The sequence below is a fragment of the Nicotiana attenuata genome, chromosome 3 (assembly GCF_001879085.1).
Source record: "Nicotiana attenuata strain UT chromosome 3, NIATTr2, whole genome shotgun sequence".
In the NCBI taxonomy this organism is placed as follows: Eukaryota; Viridiplantae; Streptophyta; class Magnoliopsida; order Solanales; family Solanaceae; genus Nicotiana; species Nicotiana attenuata.
The window spans coordinates 65828537-65845150 of record NC_031991.1 but is presented as its reverse complement, the minus strand read 5'-3'; the positions used below and the strand labels follow the sequence as shown (position 1 = coordinate 65845150).

Here is a 16614-nt window from a genome sequence, read left to right as displayed (position 1 = left end):
ATTCCCCGAGGAAAACCCCATCTCTAATCATTTGTTCAGTCAAGGACAGAGCTGACATGTTATGATGACCATTTCTCCAAGGCATTTATAATGGACTGGAGTATCCATGCCATTTTTCATCAGCTATATGTTGATTATGTTCCCCTACTTTTTAAATGGCATCATTGATGGTGGAGCAAGATTATAGATCTCCTTTTTTTATCTCAAGAAATTGTGTTGTTTCTGATACTTGTATGGGTTCCCTTGCTCAATTCTCTTTTATTTTCACGCAGAAGTCCACTGCTCAGTGTGTATGCTGACATGTCTGTTACATGTAAGGTATTGACTCATCTGTAGCATTCATATTGTTCTATTCTGTTGTGTATGAGTTGCTTTTAAATTGCATAATGCTTGTTGAATTTATGTATATCAGTTGCTGCTATTGTAATCCTCATTTAGGATGCATAATTATATAGGCTTTATATGTTTGGACTATGAATAGTCAGGACACTGCTCCTGTTTGTGCACAAGGGCCCTACACGAAGCAACTTTCGAAGGAGAAGTAAAGGAAGTTTGATGAAACTTAGGCGGGGAAAGTAGTTTCTTTTAGCTACTTTTTAAAAGATTTGAAGGAAGAAAATTCATATATTAGACATTCGGATTTCTTTTGGTGGAAGGAGAAAAAGGTTAGGGCCCTCTAAGTCTGCCCCTCGTTGCATTTCTTACTTGCCCCAAAAGGGGGGCGGGGGGACTTAGTTCTGTGGTACCTGCGGTGTTTGGGGAGAGCCGATAAGCCTATGTCTCAATTTTATTGCTATGAAAATGCAAAATATAAAGTAGTGGTTACCAAAAAGTTAGAGAAGTTGACATGGAATGTTAGGTTCATGATAGAACATCCAATCAATTGTCTATAGAAATGCGAACATCAAGAAAGGTGCAGAAGTGGGGAAAGAGTGGCTGAATGATATGCATATGGGAGTGAGTGGGGAGTAAAAATAAAATTATTTCCTTTATTGGGTACAGTCAAGAATGGATGACAACTTAGCCCACTATATCCGTTCATGTGTTCTTTAGGGCCCTCTGATATAACTGGTCTCTCTGCAGGAATATTACAACCCCAATCAGTCTATGTTGGAATTGGTATTTGCACCTGCAGAAGAGTGGATAAATCGTAGTGACTCAGAAATTATTGATGCTACAATGAAGGAACTAGCAAAGCTTTTCCCTGATGAAATTTCGGCAGATCAGAGCAAAGCAAAAATATTGAAGTATCATGTTGTCAAAACCCCAAGGTCAGTAATCATTTTGCTTTCATAGTTGTGTAATATGCGAGAATTACAGTCCACATGGAATCTATTCCTATTCTGAATCCTGATTAATCTGCTTTTTTCTCTCAGGTCTGTTTATAAAACTGTGCCAGGTTGTGAACCCTGTCGGCCCTTGCAAAGATCCCCTATAGAGGGGTTTTATTTAGCTGGTGACTACACGAAACAGAAGTACTTGGCTTCAATGGAAGGTGCTGTCTTATCAGGAAAGCTTTGTGCCCAAGCTATTGTACAGGTTAGCTCTCACTTTTTTTGTTCTTCCATTGATAGTAAAAAAAAAACAAAAGGGGAGCCCGGTGCACTAAGCTCCCGCTATGCGCGGGGTTCCGGGAAGGGCCGGACCACAAGGGCTTATTGTACGCAACCTTACCCGTGCATTTTTGAGGCTGGAGAACTATACACACATTTCCATTGATAGTGTATATGATTATATTTTGTCATCTTTGCTGCGGTAAAGAATATTAGAAGCATTTCTCAGACATTAGTTAGCAGTATATATTTCTGCAAGCCTGTTTCCATGAATTTGGTGAGAGGACTGGGGTTGTCAAGTAGTACAGCTTTACTTTTGGCAGACTTTCCTTCTCTCAACTTATACCTGTGAGAGAAATGGACGTCAAGCATGCCTTTTACTTATAATTGCTTATTCTGCGTCAACTTATAGTTCTCCGACCAATATAACGTTAAACCAAAAAACAAAATTGTGCACACAGATCGCGGAGTTACTCACGATATCTGCACTTTTTGGAGCCTCAGTAGTAGCATGATAAAATGCAGTAGGTTATGTTTTTTCATTTCTTTATTAAACTTATATCTCTATATTTTGCAGGATTACGAGTTACTTCTTGGCCGGAGCCAGAAGAAGTTGGCAGAAGCAAGCGTAGTTTAGCATAGTGAACTAAAATGTTGCTTCTGTACACTAAATTTAAGATGAAGGCGGCCACGCTGAATTAGCGTTGTACACAACATATACTAGCACAGTACAACATTGAACCCAAATACGAGAAATGTTACACAAATATCTGCTGCTTTCCCTCCGATTTAGTTGGCAAGTTACTAATTATAAGAAGGAATGGTATGCAAATTGATTCATTTAAAACCAAACTTTTAAGCGTCACAGTTATACTAGCAATACCTATAAGACATTAAGCTTCAAGTCTTAAAACATCAAAAACTGCTTTTAGAGTAATAGCCTGTTTGGCCAAGCTTCTTTTTGGCCAAAAGTGTTTTTTTTTTTGGCCAAAAGTGCTTTTTTTTTTTTGCCAAAAGCACTTTTGGCCAAAAATTGAGTTGTTTGGCCAAGCTTTTGGAAGGAAAAAAAGTGCTTTTGAGAGAAGCAGAAGCAGTTTTGGAGAAGCAGAAAAAAGTAGCTTCTCTCCAAAAGTACTTTTTTGAGAAGCACTTTTGAGAAAAATACACTTAGAAGCAGTTTTTTAAAGCTTGGTCAAACACTAATTGCTGCTCAGANTTGACATTAAAGGTGAAGAAAGAGAAAGAAAAAACAACAAAAGTGATTTAACAAAAATGCTTAGATTAATTTGTTGATATAGCCCCAAAGATTTTTTTGTGCTTATACTTTTTTAGTTTTCGTTGGCCTATTTGCTTTTATATGAACCACTTAATAATNATATTTTTTACAAAAATAAAATTTTTTTTGAAATATTTAATTAAAAACGAAAAATACTTAATAATATAGTAAAAAATATGAAAAATATTATAAAAATAGGAAAAACAATGGAGAAAATTTCCAATACATCTAGTAATAATATAGCACATAAAAGAGTACAAAATTTTTATTTATCTATAACTTAACGTGAAAGGAGCTTAGAAGTGAGATGCTATTATTTGGCCTAATTTATAGAAAATTTCGAGGTAAAATCTTACGCAATCTCAAATTCCTAAATCTTAGGAGTTTTACATAGATCAAATAAGGAAAACTTTAATTAGAAAAATTTATTTGATTTCAAAATCCTAAATATTAGAAAAATAATTAATTACAATATTGTCCAATGTGAACTTTATTTTTAAAGGGCAAAAAAGGCGAACGACATTTCGCTAAGGGCCGTCGTGCTTTTAATATAGTATAGATAAATATAATTATGCGAGTAAATAAATTTGATATACAAAGAAGAAAAATAATTTTTTTATATAACATGTTTAGAGAAAGTTCTAGAATATAAAAATAACAAAAATAATTGTGGAAGTAAAGAAATTTTTATATATTTTTTGATATACAAAGAAGAAGAAAAAAATTTGATATACACAAAGAAGGAAAATAAACTTGTGATATTCACTTTAGTATACACATTATTTGTGTTATACATTGCAATATACAAACAATGCAATTATTTTTGTTGTGATATACATCGATATAGAGACACAATATTTTTAACTAGCTATATTTATAATTTTATTTGTTAGATATATAAAGAAGGAAAATAAAATTTTAATATATATTTTGATATACACAAAGAAGAAAATAAAGTTATGATATATATTTTGATATACACATTATTGTTATGATATATATTTATTAGCTATTTGGTATCAATATCTATAACTAGCACTTTTTTCGCTATTATGTGAATATGTTGTCGGACCGTACCATAAAAAGAAAAGAGAAGATGGCTGAACAAACTCCAACAAGTATGAAAACTCATGATAACTTTAGTATTATAAAGATATTAGAAGTGTCAATTTGGGATCTTTGCTCAAGTAGCCGGCCATATTTATTGTTTATTTTTTCTAGTCATATACATTAATTATACACAATTATATACATATAATACATAAATTATGCACATATTATACATCTACCGGCTATTTTTAGTTTAAGCGATTGGGTGGGCTGCTTCATAATTAATTCAAATAACCCACTTAATAGGATCTTGACTTCTTAGTTTATGGTAAAACAAGCAGTTAGCCAAGAAACAAAAATGTTGAAACCCGGCCCAAAGAATCTATTTCTTGAGAGCTTTAGCTTCTACTTCCACTCAACTGAGAATTAAAAAGAACATTGAAGCTTTGCAATTGGTTTCAATCATGAAAAAGGTTTTACTTTCTCCAAATATACTCTCAACTTTTCATGCTATTCTTCATCAACTGTAGGTCAACTCAGTAGTGGATGAAGAAAAATACTATGTATTTAGTAATTTTCAGTTAGTATGTAATAATAATTCATCACGGGGTCGGGCCGTGAAAGCATCCACTAATACTTGCATTTGGGTTGGCTGTTTATGTTACACCCCTTGTGGTGCGGGCCTCCTCTGAACCCTGCGTGAATGTAGGATGCTTTGTACAACGGGATGCAATTCGACTTTGATGAATACCCTCTAATATCATCAACAGCCATCCTAATTGCTCCTGGCTCCTCATGAGATCCACAGCATTTTGAAACTCAATGGATTGTCAGCTTAGTAGCCACTTACAATGGAGAAGCAAGAAACAACTTTTAGCCTGTTTGGCCAAGCTTCTTTTTGGTTAAAAGTGCTTTTTTTTTTGCCAAAAGCACTTTTGGCAAAAAATTGAGGTGTTTGGCCAAGCTTTTGGAAGGAAAAAAAATTGCTTTTGAGGAGAAGCAGAAAAAAGTAGCTTCTTTTTTGAGAAGCACTTTTGAAAAAAATACACTTAGAATCAGTTTTTTAAAGCTTGGCCAAACACTAATTGCTGCTCAGAAGTGCTTTTCAAACTAATTAGCCAAACACAAACTGCTTCTCACCAAAAGTACTTTTAAGAAAAGCACTTTTGAAAAAAAGCACTTCTCAAAATAAGCTGATTTTTGCAGCTTGGCCAAACGGGCTGTAAGTATCCAACTGAACCATGCAAATCACAAAACTGAAACAAAGAACCAAATGGAACTACTAAATTTTAAAAGGAAAGAGACAATTAAAATTTTTTATTTGGTCAACTAGTAAAATGTGTTTGCAAGTATGGGATTTTGTTTTTGGAACCCCGGAAAACCCGTAGCCGCTGTAGCCTCTGCTCTTCGAGTGAGCACTCTGTGCGCACTGGGTAAACCTCCCACTGTGTAATAGCTTGTAAACCACACAGGGGATGTAAACTGCACTAGGCAAGCTCTGTGTGACAGGCTCGACCCAGAAGACATTGACGAGGGAATCAACCCAGGTCATCTGTGTGGATGACCGCCCTCCAAACCAACTGGGCCATGATTGCAAGTATGGGATAGTAATGAATTTCTCTCAAAAAGCCAATCAGAGTCACGCAAAAAAGGTAAATGCTGATTTTGAATGCATTGAAATTACTTGAAAATAATAATCAGATTTTCTATGTACAACTTAATATCTAAGCAAACTAGATCATATAATATGTAGCATGTATCATTAGTCAACAGCTGCTCATGACTTACAGCAATAGGATCAGGTAGCTTTTGTTATACTCTTTTGCACATACACTGTATTCAGATAAGAAATGCAAATAGATGTACGAAACAATCTACGAAAAGGAATGTTCTTAGAAAAAAAGAAAGGCTCTCCCCAATACTTATCGTATCTTCACTCTGTTGGTTAATTCACTGAATGTGTACTGAATCAGAAAATTCCTCCAATTTCAGCATCAGAAAATTCCTCCAATTTCTAGGGAATTGCTACTTTTCCCCTACCAATAATTTATGTACATCGTCAAGGCTCAAAGAGCAAGAGATTATGCATATCTACATAGCTTCTCATATGTCCAATACTTTTGTATTTCTGCTTCTTAGTCTTACTTGGCAGTTCGGTGCACGAAAGCATTTCGCATGCATGCATGGTCGGGAGAAGGGTCGCACTCAAGGAGGTTTGATGTAAGCAGCCTACCAAACGCAAGCCATTGATGGCTGATTTCGCGACTCGAATATGTGATCTATAGGTCATGCGGAAACAATTTTACTGTTGCTCCGATTAATTAGTCCTTACTTATCTGATAAAAATAAAGAGAGGTATATCGTTCTTTTGTTTGAGTTTATAACGAAGCTATTGGACCGACCTAATTTCTAAAATATAACCATGGGCATTGAAGGTTTCAGAAGTTGTATAGGGGCTCCAAAATCAAAGTGGAGTCACATGACTTTTGATTGGTGAACTGTCCTTGAAAGTTAGAAGCTTTTAATGTATAATTATCTAATAAAAGACCCATAAAAAGGGACAACAAATTATGCAAAAATGAAAAATAGTATATTTAGCAGGGAAGATATATGATGTATAACAGTATAGGCTAGGCCACTAATGGTAGGGTTTGAATGCAAGAGTCAGTTGGCACTCCTCATTAAGCTAATCTTATAAGCTACTACAGGAAAATCTTATACTCCTTCCGTTCACTTTTACTTGTCCACTATGGACTTTGCACATCCATTAAGAAATAATAAATAAAGTGCATAATTTACCATGATACCGATTGATACATATTTTTAATGAATTTGAGAAAATGATTTGGAAAGAGTAATTAATACTGTGGGTATAACAGGAAAAAAGAAATTGTCTTCTCTTGATATGCTAAAAGTGACAAGTAAAAATAAAAATCTATTTTTAAAATACAAGACAAGTAAAAGTGAACAGTGGGAATGCTAAAAGTGACAAGTAAAAGTAAAAATCTATTTTTAAAATACTGGACAAGTAAAAATTAACGGAGGGAGTATGTTGGTGATGATTGATACAGTTGTATCATATCTTCTTCTTTAGAACACTAATAAACTTCGAGATAATGATTTCTGACAAGAGTATAAACAAGTGGATCTATGGAGATTTGAGGTTGGCCAAAAAGGTGACAAATTTGGGTTCCTATTAACTGTATTTGCATTATTGTTATTTGCAACTATTAAAATATTTGATGAAAAATATCCAAGCTCAGTTTCTTTAACTTAAATGAAGGTAGCACTTGAATTTCATCAAGAAGTACATAAAGCCACTCAGTCATTCTATTTGGAGAATGCTTATTTGGGATTTAATATAAAAACGAGGAAAATGGTCAAATTTTACTTGAGATTGAGCCATTTGTCTTATATTAGCTTAAAAATAAGTGCTTAAAAGCACTTTTTTATTTTTTTTTCAAACACTACAAAATAACTTAAAAATTATTTTGGTTTAAAAACACTTAAAATAAGTCAATCCAAACAGGTAGAAGAGTAACTTTTAGACATTACAATCAAGAGGTTTCAGATTTGAATCGAAAAACCTCTTGTACGGAGGAAGTACTGGCCTAGTCTCCTCAATAACTCTACATAGGGTGAAATATGAATTAATTGGGCCAATAAATATTTGAATATTGAATTTTTACAAGAAAAACAAAAAGAGTATTGAAGGTTGGAGCCATGGAACCAAACCAAGGAAATCTGGAGCCAAAACCCAAAAGCTACAGTGAAATAGCCGACATTGTGTTCCCAAATCCCATAGGATTTCCTTGTCCAGATTATGCAACCCTCCTTTTCTCACGCATACTTTATTACTTTACCACTTTTCTAATCTAAACACACGTAACTGCAATAAAATATAACAATCATCCCTTGTATTCCAATTTACTATGCCTGAATCTGATCAAAGAATACATACCCCCACGTTCACTCCTCTTTTTTAGCACCCAAATTAACTCAACTACTCCTTCTTTCCATGCAAATCCCCCTCTTTTCCAAGTGACCATATTCATTGTTTAGGGGCGGAGCCAGAGTGTGCGATGTGGGTTTGGTCGAATTCAATAACTTTGTTTAAACCTTGTATTTGTCTTAAAAAAATTCATTGAATATTGGCCCGAACCTATAAGGTTTAAATATTGGCTTGGTCTCTGCCCCTCCCCTCCCTTGTATGTTAGTCACTTGATCTTCTTAGTATAAATACTACTAGTTTCCTTCATAGTTTTAGAATCAGGGTCCAGCTCCAATTGAGCTTTTTTCCCCCTTTTTTACTCATTCCTCAATCTCTCATTCTTCTCCATCCCAAAAACTAAAATCATCATCTTTGCTAGTAAAACCAAGAATCATGGCTGATCAACAGGTAAAGCAAGTGTCAAAAAGAAAAAGCAACATTTCAAGAAAGTGTGTTTCTCTGATTAAAGAACAACGAGCCAGGCTTTACATTGTACGTCAATGTGCCACTATGCTTCTCTGTTGGTATATTCAAGGGGATGATTAAATTCATCCTCAATCCCAAAGTCTAAACTCCACAACTACTACAATAAAACATACTACCAAAATGACCGTACTCTACTATACGTCTATGGCCTTAACTTACCTTGTTTCTACTTGTATACATATGTCTTGCCCTGTGCTTTCCCCTTTTTGGCTTCACCCATCACGAGTGTTAAGCAAACCATCATTTTCACATGCTTGATCACGTCAGGGGGGCGTGTTGAAGATACAACAAGTAAGTAAATAAAAGTGTACTCTCTCTAATAGCTTAAGCTTTTTGGATGAGATGGTCACACGCTTCAACTTCAACACGTACAGTAGCTGATCCTGTTCGTCTTCCCTAGTTTCTTAAGGGTCTGTCCAGTTATTCTGTCTTTTTTGATCATGTGCTACTTTTTTCACTTTTTTTATCCAATGGGTGCAAATGCCCCATCTGGGTTTTTGAGCACATGAACAAATTAACAGAAGAGACTTGTAGATGGGCACTTTGAAACAGAGGTTTTTGGGCAAACAGAGGAAGCTGACAAAAGAGGGAAATTCCAAGCATATGGTGGACAGAAAATCAAACTGGTGGCACAGCAAGATCTCGTTATATATCTAATCTGAAAGGCTGTTTTTATATTTTATGTAACAAAAGTGTATATGTTATTGTAATGCAATCCACTATGTTTTTACCTCACTTAAATTTTCCAGTATGTGTTGGAGCAAATATAGAAGCTCATGTAATGAAGTCCAGAAGAACAGGGATGATTTTTACAGTCATTGTATGATACATCCACTGTTATAAATAAAAAGGGCTGTGTTGGCAGCCCTTAATGGAATAAAATAACGGTTTTATGTTTAATCGTCCTTTCTCTGATGGAATTCACTAATTGGGCTAGCATAGTTGTTTTCCCCTTTTGTCGTTTGTTAGGTCAACTTTTAGTGAAAACATGCAAACACAGTCCTGTATGGGTCAAAAATTATCTCTAATATGATTAAATCATGTTAGCATTAAGGAGGCATTCACAGGCTGACATGCGTCACCAATACGACTCCAATGAAAGCCTGCCCAAGGTCGACGTAGTTGCGGTCGACCTATTACAAGAAATACGACTCCAACAGAAATAATGAAGGTTGCGGTCGAAGAGTCAACAAGGATCAAGGTCGAGGAGTCGCCAAAGATCATGGTCGAGGTCGAGCATCCTTGACAGACTTATAACGACTAGTTCTAAGATAGGACACTAAAGAAAATATTCTGGCGGGTGTTCTCTGCACATGTACTATTAGGGTATCTAGGAATATGTTCCCTATAAATAGAAAGAGACACAATGATAGGGGACATGAGATATTCATTTGTGAAAAAACATTATTGGCTTTATAGAGATAATCTAGCCATATTACAAGCATACAAAAATAGCCTTTTTACTAAGATTTTATCTAGCATTTCCACTGGATCCAAGAACAACCTGAGTGTTCAAAGGCTCGTCAATCATTCATCATTGTCAGAGAGAATATCCACAGATCTCACCCCTTTTCGGGTGACTCACACGTTTTTATTTACTAAAATGTCATTTATTGCTATTTATTACTATTTAATGCCATATTTCGTCTTTTTGGATCATTGAACACTATTATATTTGTTCACATTCATTACTATCTGGATTAATATACAAGTTATTTGTCATAAAACCGATAACCTTGTCTTTAGGATATTATTATTAGCTAAGATTGACTCTTCTTATTTGTTTACCTCGAAAATACGAGTAACAATTAAATTTGATTTATACTTTTAAAGATATGTGATTTAGTCCAATACTAATTAATAACCAAGAAAACTAGCGTGTAAATAAAGGAAATAAGTAGAATCAAACCAGCGTGCAAGACAGTCTCGGCCTCGAGCTAAGGGGGCCTCGAGGTTGGTTAAGAACAGTAAAGCAAGAACAATTAAATAAAGAGATGATTTTGACGAAATATGAGCCAAAAAGTAGGAGAGTATATTCTTTGTCAATCATTGATGATGTTTACAAATGATTGGGGTCCCCTTTATATAATTGGGGGAACCCTAAATAAGGTACATTTCTATTTATAGTAAAGAATCCTATTGGGACAGCTGTCTAACCGCCTAGTACGAATTCGTACAAATCTATTCCGGAATTTATGCCATGATCTTAGGGACGTGGTAGGAATCTTGCTCATTCAGTTACAAACTTGTAACGGCATCATATCGGGGTTGATCATACTGGTCCACGACGTTCCTCGAACACTTGAATCTTCGAGCCTCGTGTTCTGTCTTCTGACTCGAACTCGATCCATAGTGAGCCTATTCCTTGACGTGAATCTTCTGCACCTCGTGGTGGGCCTTTGGGCCTGCAAAATCGGGGGCACATGATTTTACAGATAGTCCCCGCATTTCTTAGAGTAAAATGATAAGAAACGATTTGAACCTCGATTTACCAGAGTCCCTAATGACGTCATCCTCGTGACGTAGGCGCTCGAAGTGACCGGAATGTCCCGTCGGTTCGCTTCCCTAAAATATTAAATGTTTCTCCAGTGATGGTCGGCCACTAGCGTCATTAAACCGTTGCCGCTTACCTATAAATATGGGGCTCCTTTTTCGAATTAAGAATTTTACTTCTTCCTTGCACTCTCTCTTATCCCTTCTTCTTTTCGTCTTTTTCTCTCATCACCTGCTTCCACCATCCTTTTAATATCGGAAAAAGCCAAGCTCTGCCACCTTCCGCTTCTCTTAACTTAAAATTATGGCAAAACCTCTAAAAGGGTTCCCCAAAAAGAAAAGGCTTCTTCATCTTGTTCCCGTCCGGCCGGTGACAAAGCACCGGCCCTTCACGAGATCGTTCCCGTCGCCTGCATCATAAAGAAAGATTTCGACGTAGAAAACTCCCCTGCAGTTCCCTGTCGATGTGAGCATGCCTCGAGGTATATCTGTTCGATAACGGAGAAACACCTCGAGTCTGTAAGAAAGGATTGTGACTGGGGGGATAAGGTCATGGTACAGATCCCGACCCCCGAGGAGAATGTCACCACCCACATGGAGAGTTTCCTAAGAGTTTACACTTATCCCTTCACATTTGGCCCTATTAATCCGGTCGTGATTGATTTCTGCAAAAGATATCAAGTCACCCTTGGCCAGATTCAACCCTCTTTTGGCACATAGTGATCATGCTCCGTTATTTCTCTAGCAAAGACAAGGGGCTGGAGTTTACCCTCAATCACCTTATTCGATTATATCGGCCTCAACTTTTTCAAGGACTGATCAAACTCCAACGCCGATCAAGCAAAGACTTCTTTGCTAGCAATGATGAGGCCAAAGACTGAGGCTGAATGAGCCGATTCATCCGAGTGAGGACCTCGGACATGATCCCCGAGGACAAAATGCCGTTCCTGGAGAAATAGAATCCCGAGCGTAAGTGAAGTCTTTCCCTCAATGCTTTCTTACATTCTGTTTCTACATTGTGTAATTCTTTAATCCTTTTTGCAGCCGAAACATGGATGCCCCATGCGATCACTGACCTCAAGGACTGGGTCTGGAAGTCAGTCGTGACCTCCTCGTATGACGAGCGCAAATGGCGTGACTTATCGAGGGGCAAATGAGAAGCCAAAAATCACGGTGAGTCTTTCTTTGTAAGCCTTTTGACACTTCCCTCCTTTACCTAAGTCATTGGTTTCCTCATACTCGATTCTTGATTTATGCAGGCCTCAGAGATTTTTCGGAGATGAGGCCGGCCCTTCCCGGAGAAGAGACCAAGTCCTCGGTCCCCGAATCGGGGAAAGATAACAAAAGAAAAAGGGCTTCGAAGCTTGAAGATCCTCAAGACAAGAAAGCCCATGCTCGAAGGCTAAGGAAGAAACTCATTTACGTGGACGTAGATTCGGTCCACCAATTTCTGGACGATAAAGAAGATGAGGGCGAAGAATCGGCGTTATTGACCCCGGACTAGGAAACCGGTTGAGGCCGCCAAGCCCTACAAGCCGGAGACCTTGCCTCGTGGTGAGGAAATTCCGAAGAAAAACTCGGGTAAAGCCCCCGAGTCCCCTGAGGTCAAGGTTATTCCTCCGCCTTCAACAAGTACACCGGGAGGGGCAAGTGCTGAAAATATCGACACTATTCAGAGCGCCCCGAGTGAGGATCTCGGAGCCATGACAATAGGTCACTCCCTTTCTCTACCATCTTATTCCGAGGAGGCAATAAAGGACGCTCGAGCCCTGCGAACGCCCGATACAAGCAAGGTCCTCGAAGAATATCCCTTTCAGGATTATTTCACCGGGATCGAGGATGCCGCCTACCTCAATGACGCATCTACCCTCTTTGAAGAGTCTCATCGTCTCTTCTCTCGGGTAAGCACCCACTTTCATTGTTGTAGAATTTCTGGTTTTCCTCTCTTGTCCTAACTGATACCTTTTTGTTCTTTGTGTAGGACATTACCAAGTTTAGGGCCGAGCTGAGCCAATGTGAGGCCGAGCTTAAGAAGTCTTCGGATGAAGAGAAGGCCCTGAGGCTCCAAAAGGAGGAGGAGCTCAAGGACCTCTGAGCATACTTGGCCAAAGCTCGTAAAAATGAGGCCGAGCTAGACAAGCAGGTAACTGTGATTTTGAAAGAGTATGGACTACTCGACCTTACTGTGGAGTCTAACACTTCAATGTCTTAGCTGCAGCGAAAATTAGAGATGACCGGGAAGCTTCGGGGCGAGGTCGATCGGGTTAAAGCCGACTGCAATCGATGGAAGGAGAATATGGATCGGCTTGTTGCTGACAAAGAGGCTGCTCTAGCCCAACTGGCCTTGGCTGAGACCCAGCTCCGGAGTGCTAAAGTGAAAAATCTGGCCGAGGGCAAGAATATCTAGGAGCTTGAAGCAAAACTCACTGAAGCGGGGGCTGAGGTTGCTGAGGCCAAGGCCGAAGTTGAGAAGACGAAGGCCACAACTGATAAAACCATCGCCGTATACTTAAAGAATGCCGAGGTTGTCCAAGCGGAGCTGAGGGAGGCCTCCGACCGGGAGAAACGGGTAAGTGATTTGGCCAAGTGTCAATCCCGGAGGGAGACCCTTGAAGAGATCCACGCTCGAGGTTTCGACCTCACCAATGAGATAACTCAAGCAAAATCACTTGAGGCCGATGCCAAGTTCCTCGTTTCTCCCGATGATGAAGATTTTTTTAGGGGCTCTGAGGGCGAGGATGCAGTCCTCGAGGAGGAGGTTCATGAGGATGCGGCTCCCAAAGTAGATTAGGCTCTTAGGGTTTTATTTTTGTTTCTTTATTTTTATGTAAGGCCCCTCGTGGGTATTGTAAATACCCTTTATAAATATAAAGAATTCCCTTTGCTTCATCTCCTATTTGTATTGAATTCTGCTTGGTCTTCATTTTGCGAAATTTTTTGATGTTATGACTTCAATGATCAAATGAGCACTGGCTCGAGCTCAGAATAAAACAAACTCTTTGGGTTTTTAGTGATCAATGGGCAATCTCTGGACTTATAATAGATACTTCTTAGGCTCTTTTGTTAATCCTCGAGCTATGCTTAAGTTGATTTGATGTGAGCTCGGGATGACGGGAGTCTTGAATCCGAGTTGAGTGAGAGCAAGGTCTCGAACTCTACATGCTCTGGCCCTTAGGCTCTGTTAAGCCCTTAGGCTCTTTAAGTTGGGCCAATTCTGTCACGCCCCAAAAACCAAGGAGCGCGACCGACGCTCAACCGAGTAAACCCGATTGAGCAAGCCTGTTAGGTTTAATTCTACCCAAATTAATTCATGAATAAAGAGGAGATGAAATCCATTAATCATACCTTGTACATGTTTCATTAACACTTCCATTTTAGTTCCATTAGCAGTTTCAACCATAATGTCCAAAACACCACAATTTTTATAGTTATGATGATGAAAGACATATTTGTCAAATACCAATACTTCTAATTTAATTTCCAGTATCAAAAATCACCCACGACCTGTCTACGGAGCCTCTAAATACAACTGAAGAGTAATATGAAAATACTGGCAACAAGGCTCCGGCTATACCTCAAATGAATAATACACAATAACCAGATGACACAGGACCCCAAAATGAAGTGGGAATCACCAAGTTAGCTGGGAGCAACATACCGCTATCTCTGATTGCTGCCGCCTACTATGGAAATACCTGCATCCATTAAAGATGCAGCGTCCCCGGCAAAAGGTACGTTAGTACTGTCAAATAGTACTAGTATGTAAAGCTAAAAATCACCTTTCAAAATAGAGTAACTATACAAGGAAAGGAAAGGCACAGAAACGGCAAATTTCAATCGATTGTATCCAAATGTGCAATTAAAACATATTAATTAACTCCTTTCGAATTTGCTAAAGTATTGCATATTTTAGTTTGGGGAGATCTTTAGTACCGATAATACCACAAGTCACGATATCACTGTTCACAATGCCATAGTACTCTTGGTACGGAGTCCGATCTCGACCCGATCGGCTAAGCTACCTTATTTGAAGGTGTAACCACAATCACATTTTGTATCACAGTTTCCAACACGAATTACCACCATGTGTGTGGCATGGCGTTCGATCTCGGCCCGATCAACTAAGCCGTCTTACCACAGTGCCGTGTGGTACGACGTATCCATATTTACCAACAATATCATCCCAATATTTCACAATGCACCCTACACCGGCACGTGTAGTTTCGGGGTTAGGTTATTTCAACCTACCCTTCCTCGGTGACTATCGATCTCCCAAAAATGTTGTTATATATGTACTTCTATTATATGGATTTGCACACAAAGGTAACACATATACACATATAGGAATGCAATCATCTCAGAATCCTTCACGTTGTAAAAGTGTCACGACCCCAATCCCGGTCGTGATGGCGCCCAACACTAATGCTAGGCAAGCCCGACCGATTAAATACTCTCAACCCAAATACGCAATCCGTTAACAAATAATACGATTAAAATAGCAAATATCAAGGTTCCAATCCGAATCTAAATAAAATAGTACGGAAAATAATAACGAATATTCCAAACATTTCCCAATAGATCTGGAGTCACGAGTCTAGATACTCTAGATGTAATAGAGTAATATATATCCATAGTGATAAAGAAGTCTAGAATATGAAAGAAATAAATGAAATAAAGGGGAGGAGTCGGGTCCTGCGGACGTCAGGCAGCTACCTCGACAACTCCTGAAGATAAAATCCAAGAAGACAGCAAACAGCTCTACTAAGTCTCCGGAGCACCTGAGTCTGCACACATGGTGCAGGGAGTAAAGTGAGTACTTCCAACTCAGTGAGTAATAAACATATATAATGGTTGAAAGTAAGAAATTCCGAAATATTACAATATAAAGCTATGATCAGCGATTTAGCACATAAAACGGTGGAACAACAACAATACCAGGACAAATAAGATAAATAGGTATAAATGCATGAACGCAATGCAATGCACATGACCGTTGCGGCGCGCAGCCCGAACCATTTGGGTACCCGCGCTCACTGTGGGGGTTCAGACTCCGGAGGGGCTCCTACAGCCCAAGCGCAATATCATCGTAACATTTGTTGCGGCGTACAGCCCGATCCACACTCAGTCCAGATATATATATATATATATATATATATGCATGCAAGCCACTCGGGCACAGTCAAATTGTTCTATTTTAGTTTCTAATTATTAGGAATTATAGAGCTAAGTGTTTAAACCTTTATTTATTTACTAAACATTTCGAGGCAGTGTCTAACTCAGGACTGATATCATGAAATATGCTAAGCATCATGGAAGCAGTGATAAGGATCCCTGAAGGATGCACATGATAGGCACAAAGCCCCAAACATATTCATAAAATCCAAGTAGGATGATTACCAAACAATTTCTAGTCAAGAACACAGTACGAACATCAATCAGAACGGACTAGGTCACAATCCCCAGTCACAATCGANGCTAGCTGCGTGAATCTCAACTCGTACTGGGTCACAGACATGTCCCCCTGAACCAACCACTCAAACTGACGATGCAGCTCCTCCCTGTGAGACTACGGTACGTACTTCTCCAGAAAGAGAGTGGAGAACTGCTGCCATGTAAGGGGCGCTGCACCAACCGGCCTACACCTCTCGAAGTCCTCCCACCAGGTGAATGCAGACCCTACGAACTGGAAAGTAGTAAAAGCCACACCACTCGACTCTAAGATCCCTGCAGTGCGAAGCATACGCTGACACTTATCCAGAAAACCC

General features: G+C 38.6%; 2 protein-coding genes across 2 annotated transcripts in view; both read left to right on the top strand.

The window, feature by feature from the left end:
• The window catches only part of LOC109223965 (15-cis-phytoene desaturase, chloroplastic/chromoplastic), a 7949-nt gene extending 5608 nt beyond the window's left edge, over positions 1-2341 (top strand). Inside the window, exons 12-15 of the mRNA XM_019388479.1 lie at positions 273-318; positions 1084-1271; positions 1377-1539; positions 2131-2341. Coding sequence (XP_019244024.1) covers positions 273-318; positions 1084-1271; positions 1377-1539; positions 2131-2190 — 457 coding nt within the window. The 3' untranslated portion in view covers positions 2191-2341. The remainder of the gene's footprint in view (positions 1-272; positions 319-1083; positions 1272-1376; positions 1540-2130) is intronic.
• On the top strand, positions 8072-9256 carry LOC109223964. The gene has a single exon (XM_019388478.1). The coding sequence runs from the start codon at positions 8264-8266 to the stop codon at positions 8414-8416; it is 153 nt and encodes a 50-aa protein (XP_019244023.1). The 5' UTR covers positions 8072-8263; the 3' UTR covers positions 8417-9256.

Excerpts from the sequence above, each read along its gene's own strand:
- LOC109223964 (XM_019388478.1), top strand. The coding sequence starts at position 8,264 with ATGGCTGATCAACAGGTAAAGCAAGTGTCAAAAAGAAAAAGCAACATT.